General features: G+C 42.2%; 1 protein-coding gene across 3 annotated transcripts; it reads left to right on the top strand.

The window, feature by feature from the left end:
• The first annotated feature begins 396 nt into the window (after positions 1 to 396).
• Positions 397 to 11775, top strand: LOC103182757 (AP-1 complex subunit mu-1-like). 3 transcript variants are annotated; one of them, NM_001292698.1, is given in 12 exon segments: positions 397 to 523; positions 2516 to 2669; positions 2790 to 2857; positions 4874 to 5004; positions 6594 to 6741; positions 6978 to 7104; positions 7633 to 7775; positions 8399 to 8470; positions 9320 to 9478; positions 9849 to 9974; positions 10353 to 10428; positions 11458 to 11775. In NM_001292698.1, coding segments are annotated over 12 exon segments (1266 nt in total). In that variant the 5' UTR covers positions 397 to 481; the 3' UTR covers positions 11478 to 11775.
• The last annotated feature ends 337 nt before the right edge of the window (positions 11776 to 12112 follow it).

Consider the following 12112-nt stretch of genomic DNA (forward strand, 5'->3'; position numbering starts at 1 on the left):
CACCACCACCGCCCCCTCCCCAAATCGTGTTGCTTCCCTTGTTAAACTCAGATTCCTAATTAATGTGCTTAGATCAAATGCTCGATTTGTCAGTTCTCACAAAACCTTTTCATGTACAGTTTAGAGATTATTCCGTACATTATTAGGTTCCCTTTAAACTGATTCACCATATTTGGAATTGAATAATCTCCTTAATCGGTAACTGCTATTTTGTGAACTGCATTCAATTGGGAAGTGCTGGATTATCAAATCTCACTGAATTTGCTCTAAAAAGCCTTGTGCATTCTTGCTTACATTTTGATCAATAGGTCAAGGTACTAACCTAGTGGTGTCTGTCTATTTACTTTTATTTCCACGCAGCTCTTGCCGTCCTCTTTCTTTCCCCTTTTTTTTTGTTTCACAGTTGAATGTAAGCCATTTTTTTCCACACAGAACTCGGTTTGGATTAAACCTCTCCTTTCGGAGTCTTGATTTTGCAGACATGGCATTTTCTGCCATTTACTTCTTGGACCACAAAGGGCAGGTAGGCTGGTGGCACGTTTTATATATTTTTTAAAAATGTAACCGCCGAACAACAGAAAGTAGTTTTAACCTTCAGTGTTCTCGTCAGTTTACACAATAAAATTCATTAGCTATTCCATAATAGATGAGATTGATAAACTAAAATACGAAGGTTTACTGTATCAGGCTGTAGTGTTAGTTTGGTGGTGCTTTATGAATGAGGTGTTTTCATTTTTTTTAATTTTTTTTGTGGTTGTGAAGTATTTACTTTCGGCAGTTCTATTCCTCTGAGCTTTGGCTTCTGTGAAGATTAAGCATTTGTACTTTTTTTTAATAAACTATAAGGCCTAGAATATCAATGTATCACATAATTTCACAAAAAATTACCGTCAAGTGAAGTGACTGTTTTTGTCGGAAAATACTTTGTCCATTTGTACACAAGGTCCCACAAACAGCCACGAGGTGAATGACTGGAGGGTTGTTGGCTAAGATACTGAATTGAGATTTTTGAATGCTGTCGTGTTGGCTGCTGTCTGTTGGTGTCGATGGCAGTACGAGAAGTAGGATAAGGAACTACTAAGTGTTTGTGTAATTATCCAGTTTTCAAATCTTTGCTGATTATTTGGATCTGCTCACACATCAATCCAGAGCTGTGCTTTTTCAGCCTGTGACCTGGGTTTGCTTAAAACGTTTGGGTGAAAGATAACACTTCAAATACTTGGAATTCCAATGGAAAATCTTCGCCTTTTGCAGTGTGAGCTGATATCAAAAAAGTTGTGAAGCATTTTGTCACATTTAAGGGAGATAGAGACAGACGTGTGTGACCTTCAATCTATTCCCTCAGGCATTGGAAGGTTTAGGGGATCATGTGCAAGGATGTCACTTCTGCTTAATATAAAACTTCTTTTGAAGAATACATGAATAACTAATGTGATTAATCCATTAATGCATTAATAATGTGTATGAGCTAACAAGCAGAACGAAATTCTAATTAGAGTAGTTCGATTTTATTTTCGGGTACACATTTGTGTTAAATGGAAGGGGAAAAAAATATACTTAAAGATAAATATCGATATAATTCAGAACTCTGCTGCCCGCATACTGACCTGGACCAAACTCCGTACCCACATCTCACCAGTTCTGGCCCAGGCTCCACTGGCTCCCCATCACCGACGAGATCAAGATCCTCACTCTTGTCTTCAAATCCCTTCACTCCCTGGCACCTCCCTACCTCCCCAAACTCCTCACTCCCCAATCCACCACCCGGTACCTCCGCTCGACTGGCACCAGCCTCCTGCTCGTCCCTCGAACCCTCCGCCCCACCATCGGAGGTCGCGCTTTCAGCCACTACACCCCAAAACTTTGCAAACTCCCTCAATCCCTCCACCTTGCCCCCTTTCTCCCCTTTTTTGTCCTGCCTGAAAACCTTCCGCTTACGGCCACTCTCTTCCCTCCACCTTCCCGCAAGCTCGGAGTCATGCTCTGCCACCATTGAGTCCTCTTGAGACGCTACCCTACGTGGAGGGCTCTATACAAGTGCAAGTTGTTGTACAGAGGACAGGTATTTTGCTGAATTTATATTCCTAAATATTACAAAGGGAGAAATTTGTTCACTTACTGGTGATCCTTATGTGCTGTCAAATCTCCAACCCAAGGCAGCCAGGGAACAGAGAATGTATGTAGAATTCATTGACAGGCCGTGTGTTTGCTCTTGAGAAAAACAGCAACCTGTATTGCCAACCTGTCGAGCTGCGTAAAGTTCATTATGTTTCTTCAATGGGACATGGAAAGAGACTGAGAACACAAATTGGGATCAACACTAGAAAAGAATGAGAACCGACTTAAATGTGTAAAACAAATGGGTGAGAGACCATTTGGAGGCACCAAGAAGTGTATTGAGTGCTCCCTTGGAACGTTTTTTGAGTTATGGTAACATTCAGGTATCTTAAATACCAAATACTTTTGAAGTACTGTTGCTTGTGGTTTAGGATAATATTTCAATACTGACGCACAGGTTCTCATCTCACGAAATTATCGAGGAGACGTTGAAATGTCAGCGATTGAGAAGTTCATGCCTTTACTTCTGAACAAAGAAGAGGATGGATTGAGCCCTATTCTAATGCAAGAAAAAATCTACTTTTTGTGGATAAAATACAAAAATATCTACAGTATCCTTGAATCAATCGTAACTAGATGTTTTACCAACTGTCTTTATTTTTCTAAAAATAAAAATTTAAACGTTAAAATTATTTCATGTCGGCACCGGTGAAACCTTAACCAGAATTCAGTGGTGTGTACAACAAAGAGAAATGCCAACGTTTCCTTGTCATTTTCATTCCTTTTCAAAATAAAACAGGTACGAGAAACCTCTATAACCTCTGTACTGTTAACTGCATTTCGGCTTTGCTACAACACAGACTTGCAGGAACACAGCTGCAGATCACTCTTTATCTCGCACAACATTGTGCAGATAAACCTCTGGGGGGTGGGGGTCACTGGATTGAGATCCCAAGCAGTGGCTCTTCCCTCACCTGCGTGGTGTGCGTGTGTAGATGTGTGTCAGATGTCCAGGCTTGCCTGTGATGCCCTTCACAGTTAGATTCCTGCCAGCACACACTGCCTGTTCTGGACACAGACGAGAAAATTGTTCTTTTAAGGTTCAGTGAGCTTACATTTCATGTGGTGCGCACATCCCCTTCTGCCACCCACCTCCCCAGCTTTCCCTCTAACACAAAGTTCTTAATGCAACAGAAAGGTGCCCTTAACCTGCCTGGTTCTTATCCCTCATAATAGATCTGTAAAAAGGTACTTTGTGAGACAGGCCCGGTTTACTTCAATTGGGTATTTCTGGGGAAATATTCCATTATTTACACACCACACAATTGGATTGTCCTTCAATGTCTTTCCACTACTTTTCCAGAGGGCAATTTTACTGTCTGAAATTGACCTGTGCAAGTTTTGGTCAGAAATGTTGGATTTAGCACTACTCATCTGATCTTGGCGGTGAGGGTTTAGGAGCATTTAGAGATCTCTGACAACTCCTTGTCCAAACTAGAAAAATCCATCTCTGCTGTGTTCAGAACGAGAGTGTTTTTTGATGGAAAACATTTAGCATTGTTTGTCTCCTGCCAACCTTTCTCCTGAGGAATAGTACAGAATCTCTGCAATTGGCACAACAAGGGCCCTGTTGGTTGTTATAAGAACAGCTTGTGGTAAATGCAGAATTGTACTGGAGAAAGGCAGGAGCCCACCACCTACTACTGCTGTTGTTTGTCTTTCCTGTATCAGGTGCAATAAATAGCCCAGTAATTCTGAAGCAGCAGAACAGTAAACAGCAATAAATAATGATAAAATATATGGACAAGTTACACTTAGACTAACAATTTCATTATACTGTCACTCATTTCCAAACATGAAGAAAAGCCAAACATTTCCTTGAGACTTTGCCAGTTAGCACCAAGATTTACATCCTCAATAGATCTTAGGCTTGTTGACATGCTTTTCTTGTCTCCCTCCCCTCCCAGGTATTCATGAATATCATCTATAAAGCCACAAAGGTGTTCGTTGCTTTAAGCTCTCTTTGTTTCTTCAGACACAGCATCAGTGAAATTGCAGAGCTCTGCTTTCCCAAACCTCGTGGAGAAGGAAATATTTTGATTCCTAAACCCACGCAGCATTTAATCATGGAACTCAGGGAAACCTTGGTGTAATCCTTCCTATTTGCTTACTTCCACATTTCTCTCTTCAAACACCATTATCAAATCCAACTTCAAATCAAATTTTTTTCTACCCTTCCCCCATCCCCATTCATCACGTTGTCCCTAATAATAATACAACCCAAAGCTTAAAACCATCCATTTGAACCCTTTGACGACTGCTGAATTATATGACCTGGTACATGTGACAAAGTAGTATTATTTTTGAGGTGGGGGATCACTGTAAAATCAAACCTGTACTGTCTGCTTCTTTGATTGGGGCCAATTTTTCTCCTTATAAACAAGGCATCAAGTGACATCAACTGGTAAACTGCTGCAGTTGTGTACCAAATATAGAGTGTGCCTCTGTGTGCCCTCTTCCCTTTATAACCAAGGTCTTGGGGAGGTGCGGTTGCATTGCCAACCATCCAAATTCCTTTCCCTTGTTGAAGATAATTTACCTGTGCAGAATTTAACGCAATAAAATTCGGTGAATTGCAGAAAGTCCAGCCAACTCCCAAGTAATAAACCTGCAGATTTTCCAAGATGCAAGGTTGGTTCAGTTCCTAAAGGATTTGTATCAAGTCGAGCATAAAACGAGATTGGATCCCCAATGAAAAGCTGCTGCTTTAATCTTCAGGCCGTATCCTAAGGAAATCTTTTCTTTCACGATTTAGATTTTCGTGGAGTATTTTGGGGAACTGGAACAAGAAAGTGTACGGGACAATTTTGTTCTGATGTACGAACTCCTTGATGAGATTATGGACTTTGGCTACCCGCAGTTCACTGAGACTGCCATCCTCCAGGAGTAGGTATACTCAGCTGAACCCTCTCTTTGTAAACATCGTGTTCCTACCTTGCATCCAATCCTCCCGATTCTCATGAGTTTTTCTTGAATAGTTTTTAAAATTGTCCCTCCATCGTGTTTGATTGCAGCTCTGTAGCCTTCTGTAGTGGACTCTAATGAATGAGGCTTTCGACCTTTATTATCTTCCTTATCCTGTACTGTACGTCTATAAATCACATCTCAAGACACAGTTGGATGTTGGAGGCTCTTTCACCCTTTGTCCCTCATCCTTCCAGAATATTAATCCTATCATCTTCCTATTTCAGCATCAAATGACTGTTTAAAGTAAGTCCAGTAAACCAGCCTTAACCATCTTTCCTGGTGAACCATTCCAGCTGTTACTTAACCTCTGTGTATATAAATACTTCCTGGAGTGAATCCTAAAATTGGGCTTCGCAATCCAAGCCTGTGTCCTCTTGACTTGCTGCCTTGAGTTATTTGAAAGTATGTCTGGGTTTACTTTCCCTGTCTGTTAACGACCTTAAATACCTTTATACGGTACATTTTGAGATGTCGTTACGTGTCTGAAGATCCCCAGTTTGTTTGGTTCTCTCTGGTTCATAAAATGAGGATATTTAATTGTAGCAAAGGCGCAACTTGACAGCAGAGCTGAGGCTCTGCAGCATCTGTGCAAAGCCACAGTTAATGAATAATAAAACACATTAGGTCCTCTATTCCCCTGCAGTTATGCATTGCAAGTAATAAATATATTCCGATCACGCCCCCTGTAGTTTGCAGGATACAATTATTCTGTCGCAATCAGATCACAATGGATTCTCAAACACTGAAGGTATTCAGCTTAGCTCACGTTAAGGTTTAAAACACTTTAGAAGGCATCACAGCTAAGGCTCGATCCTGTCCTCACTTAGTATTAACAGGTATCTCTGAGACACTATTCTGTATGAGGGGCGCTATATAAATGCAAATTGTTGTTGTTGCTTCTTTCAGCAGGGATCACAGGGCAATAACCAGAAACAAGAGCCTTGCAGATATTTGCCTTCATTAATCACAAGGATTATTTGGCCAATTGTAGCACACCCCCAAACCAGCTCAGCCCAGATCAGCTCACTATCCCAGTCCAGGGATCAAGGTTGGGATCTCCCCATCCTATCTGTTTCAGCACCACTCCAGGCTATGCATTTACCCACTGAGCCATTGGGAAGATTCCTCCTGCCTTTATTTGAAGACCATCAATTCCTCTTCCTGGACTCGGGTTAAACAGGGAGACATATTCAGATGGTTTAAGATACAGTGTTAAGGGAAGATGGGGGTTACATATAAATAAATCGTCACAAAACAAACAGTAGAAAAGCAAAGGTTTGATCAAAACTAAATAACTGACCAAATATTATAATGAGATACAGGAAAATTTATGTTTTTTTTAAAAAAACCTGTATTTGAGCAAGGTTGTGCATTTAATCAAACTGGGTTCACGAGCAGATGGAACTGAGCCAGACTGAGAATTGTAGAAGAAATGAGCCAACTGTAACCTTTCTTGCGACAATAAAATCTTCCCATCTTTTTTATTCTTGTGTCCTGCTTTCCCACAGATACATCACACAGGAAGGTTATAAACTCAAGCAGGGAGCACCCAAGCCTCCAGCTGCTGTCACCAACGCTGTGTCCTGGAGATCAGAGGGGATCAAGTATCGCAAGAACGAACTCTTCATCGACATTATCGAGTCAATCAACTTCCTGGTTAGTGAACGCTCTTCAAAGAGAACATCAGAGGTGTACAGGTATTGGCGGTTTCACCCTGTGCCCAGTGCCACCTGACGAATCCTCTCAGCGTTAGTCACAGACTAACCCAAACACTCCTATTTTATTACCCCAAAATCTGGCTTTCATTGCCAAAGCAGTGGAAAAATCAGAGAGGAAAACAAAGAGAGAATATAATTATCTATCATTCTGACCACACTGTGAATTTTCCACAGGTGAACGCTCAAGGCTGTGTGGTTCACAGTGAGATCCTGGGACACGTATTGATGAACAGTTTGCTCAGTGGCATGCCTGAAATCAATTTGTGCTTCAATGACAACGCACTTTTCAACCACAGCCAAAGTAAGTGCAAGACATACAAGGGAAAGAGACGGGATGAGATGCAAAGTTCAGTCAGTGGCCTAAAGAGGGAGGGTTTGCATCTGAATGAAGCTGTTGAGTTTATGTCAAATCGATAATGTTAATCTCGGTTGACTAGATTCATTCTCAATGACAAACGGTGGACTTTTGAAGTGACGATGAGGCAACCTGATCTGAATATCCCCTTTAAAATTTTGTGGGCATTTTAAGGCGCTATATCAAATGCAAGGATTATTATTATTAATAAATGGGAAGAAAACAACAGAATGTAAATACATATGGAAGTATTCTGACCAGGGTCATAGGTAAAGGAACCAGACGTGGCCAATAAAATACGATTAACCTAAAGTAAAATGATTACCTGTGGCCAGTGGAATATCTTGAATTGTGAGTTTAATTTTTGATAATTTAAAAATAAAGCAAAACACCATCATTGACTCGAAATGTTTCTGAATAAAGTGAACCTGGAACTTCAAAGCCTTGAGTAACGTTGACAATCCTATTCCAAAGTGGGAGACGCAAACCCTGTGGACTTTGAGGACATCAAGTTCCATTCGTGTGTCCGTCTGTCTCGCTTTGAAAGCGAGCGTGCCATCACGTTCATCCCACCCGACAAGGAGTTTGAGCTCATGTCGTACCGAGTGACCAGTCGAGTAAGATACCTTTATTAAATCGGTTGCTGTTGTGCTGATCTTGCTGCACCAAAATCTTCCAACACGCAGTGAGACAGCAACTACTCTCAATGTGATGTTTTTAATCAGAAAGATTCCCCGGGCACGTCTCGCAAGGCACGTCTCAAGACCGTCCTCTTCGACCATGCCTTCGGCCACCCCTACCCTCCCTGCCCTCCAGCACTCCCGATCCCAGGCCAACAAAAAGAAATGTTTCTTGATTGAATATTTCTTGATTGATGGCACGATTCTATGCTATTTTGTTATTTCTATGATTATTTTGTCGGTCACCAATGTCTTAGATAGAGCCTTCTTACGGGATCTAATGGTTGGATTTGCCTTGTTGGGATGGGTTGGTTGGGACCAGGGCTCTTTCACTGGAGTATTCAAAGGAAGAAGCTCATTATTGTGGGTATGTGTTAAATTGACGACTTTACGTTTATCCATCGCTGCCCCTCCCCACCACCAAATTCTGTAACGCCTGAATTTGAAATCCTTTACTGCACAATATTCCTCGAGAGCAGAATCCGCAACCGAATGGATTAATGTTTTGAACGGTGAAAATCTCGAACTGTAAATGATCCTGCGATTTACCGTGTCCTCAGGTCAGACCATTTCTCGTGGTGGTTGCAGATGTCCAGAGATATATGCACAGTAGAATGGAGATCACGGTCAAGGTAAGGCACGACACCACAATATCTTAAGATTTGGTGCAACATGCTTAGGTTGGAGGTTTCGTCCACAATATATACAGTCACTTTACTTTACAGCATATTCTGTGAAGCTCCATGAGACATCTAGAAGATGTGATAAGGCGCTATACTGAATTCAAAGATTATTATTATTATTTATCGTAGGTACATTTGTACAACAGAACCGAAAAGTGAGTCTCAAAGCATTTCTTGCGATTTTTAAATCTGCTCAGAGTCAATAATATAATAAATCCTGCATTTGACATTCTGCAGCAATTTATTATGTCGTCAAACTGGTTTGCAGGATATACTGTAAAGGGATGTGTGTGACTGTATTTTGTGGGTGAGTTGCCACACAACCAGCACTTAGGGATAGGAGGGGGGAGAAGAGAGGAAGAGAGTATAGCATTGTTTGAGGATTGTTGAGGGCTCCACCACTAATTTTTCTCTGCCTCCTCGTGGAAAAATGACGAGGCTTCCCGCTGGTTGATCTATTAATTGACACAGGATTTAAGAGTGCAGATTATCCCTTTCACTATCTGCCCTTGAAGTTGGTACCTCAACGTGGCACAAGGTCGTTCATAATAAAATGAATATTATGAAAACCTTCTATCCTACTCCACGGACACGCTCTCTCCTCGTGCTCTCCAGGGACAACAGTAACCACTTTCCTGTAACAATCGCACAAAACAGCCCGAATATTTGCGTTTGATCTCGTGCCCTGTCATGACTGAAGGTCCGGGAGACACTTCATACGATGATTTATTTTGACGTGCGTATGACCACCTCATACAATAAAGGGAGATAGATGGCTGGTTGCTTGTATCTGCGCAGGTTAAAGGGCAGTTTAAAGAGCGCCTCTCCGCTACAAATGTTGTGATCATTGTCCCGGTTCCCAGCGACGCCTCATCTCCCAAATTCAATACCGCTAAAGGACATGTGCAATGGGCGCCAGAGGAGAGTGCCATCATCTGGTCTATAAACTCCATTCAGGTAAAGCCATGGAAAGATTACGTGTTNGTGTGTGTGTGTGTGTGTTGGTGCGTGTGTCTGTGCAGCTGTATGTACAGCAACAACAACTTGCTTTTATATTACGCCTCTCAATATACGATAAATGCCTGGAGGAACGTTCCAAAAATAAGATGGATTCAAATTATAATAGCAGCAATAATCCTTGCATTTGACACGTCAATGACTAAGTCAATTCTCTTTATATCCCTGTGAAGCCCTTTGAGACGTCTTGAAGACGTGATATTAAATGCAAGGATTATTATTATTATTACAATATAGCTCTTTAATGAAAAACGTGCAGGAAACGTCCAGTTGTACAATGATCTGTTGAGATCTCCTGTTTTCCCTCAAGGGCGGAAAGCAATTTGCAATGAAGGCTCACCTGGGGCTGCCCAGTGTACAAGCCGAGGAGCCTGAGGGAAGGCCCCCCATCAGAGTGAAATTCCAAATCCAATACCTGGCCTCCTCAGGCCTGCAGGTAACAGAGCATCACAACCAACAATCTGCCAACCCCAACGAGTGGAAACCATGGCGCAGTGAGTGGCCGATAATCAACACAAGCCATTTACATTTAGTGGTTGATTCCCCCCCCCCCCCGCTGAAGCAGACCCTTCTTTTTTGAGGTCGGGGTCACACCCTACAAGACAGCTTCTGGGGAGCGTTACATCTCGGCAGCACGTCAGACGCTTTGAACCACGTCAGACGCCCGATATATCACGGTGACACTTTAGAGCGCTTAACAACCACAATAACTTACGTTTACATAGTGTCCCTCACGCAGGGCAGAGTCCCTGAGCGCTTAAACAAGTATTGTTCTAAGCTACAGGCCGAGAGTCAAATGTTTCTTGTTTCTTAGATCAAATATATCCGGATAATTGAAAAGAGCCTCTACAGTGCGGTCTCCTGGGTCAGATCTCTGACACAGAGCGGAGGTAAGAATTAAGTTTGAAATTCTGCCTGGGTCGAAATTACTCACTTTTCCGTAAAGCATTTTCGAATGTTATTGAGAGGCCCTAATAATAACGTGTGACATCTGGACATGTTAAATACAACCTCGATTTTTAGAATTTTTTTTAAAGAAAAGGTAAGACTTGCCACTCAATTTGCCCAATTCTGGACCCTGTAAAAGCTACATAAGTTAAGTCTAGACCCAGGTGGAATCTCTCCCCATCTGTGCCTTTCATTATATGGACTATACTCATCATTTAGAAAGGTTTCTCAGAGCAGCAATGAGCAACTGCAATGCCTTGTACCACAGAGTAGTGAGAGAAGCATTAAGTGGAACCCAGAGGGTCGAGGAGCACTGAACTGTCAGTCAAACCTTCCCAAGATCCTTCCATTAAATCCTTGCATTTGATATAGCGCCTTATGGTGCAATGGCAACACTCGCAAAGCACTGGCTGTGCATCACCGGGGTGGGGGGGGGGGACTAACATTTCAGCACCAATTCACATGTCCATTTGTGCATTATTTCCATCAGGCCCAGAAGGGCGCAGCCACAATGACAGGCATGTGTTTTAAAAAATAAAGGTAGTATTGGAGCGGCGTGTTGATGGGCATTTGATGTTATTCGGTTGCTCAGTAGCTCGAGCCTTCCAGTGAATTGTTCTCAGGATCCCTGAGTTGCCCTTTGCTGGCTCCCGGGGCAAATCACCTATTGAACAATGGGAATGCTTCTGTTCATAAAAACACAAGAATTTGCTGGCGAAAGAAGACCAAGTTCCATCTAGTTGGCCTTCCACCATCCTGGCAGTCGCTTGACACGTCTTGTCCCCAAACTTAATACTTAATACAATATCAGTAATACTGAACAGCTTCAGGAAAGGAGAAAGTAGCACAAGAAGGCTACCTGGTTAGTGCTGTGCTTTAATGCAGTGAGTACATTAATAATTATTATTATTATTATAATTAATAATTATTATTGAACATAAAATGTGCTATATGTCAATGTCCCTTTCCAGATTTTCAGATCCGGATTTAGAACGCAGTGTCTCCCAGTTCCACTTCAGACAGAAGACGTGCGATTTCAGCTGGAGACTGACCATCAGTCACAAGAACATGACTCACAGCGTCGCCTGCGCTCGTGTGACATGCAACAGTAAATACACCAGTTACACAACGGGTCATATCCCAGCTGTCGTGTACTTGGCTTAAGCTGCTCTTTTTTGTTATGTCATCCTGGCTCAGTGTCCTGTCAGTCTGGGATGTCCGTCTTCTCGCTGTGAAAGGCACTGTACCAAATGCAAGGATTATTATTGTATTATTAAAGGCAGAATACGATGGACAAGGTGTCACCTTTCCCTAGGATTCGAAGCTTCTTTCACTCTCACTCCCTAAGTCGAAGCCTGTTACAACCAAAGAGGGATTTTTCCCACTCACTCTCCTCCAACGCAGGTCAGGTGGCAAGTAGCTGACAGTTTGCTGGTCAACTGTTTTGCAGGTATATATAATGTCTTATCCTGCCAATTGTGATGCACTTTGATATCCACGAATGTGACGAGTGTTCTCCATTATCGCCACTCATTACGCTGCCTCAAAAGATTTCATATGTGACGTTTAAACCCACTTCAACCACAGTGTTCGGAGGGACCTGCTGTTCGACGTGAGTGAAGCAGA

This window comes from Callorhinchus milii, unplaced genomic scaffold, assembly GCF_018977255.1.
Source record: "Callorhinchus milii isolate IMCB2004 unplaced genomic scaffold, IMCB_Cmil_1.0 Scaffold5, whole genome shotgun sequence".
Lineage (NCBI taxonomy): Eukaryota > Metazoa > Chordata > Chondrichthyes > Chimaeriformes > Callorhinchidae > Callorhinchus > Callorhinchus milii.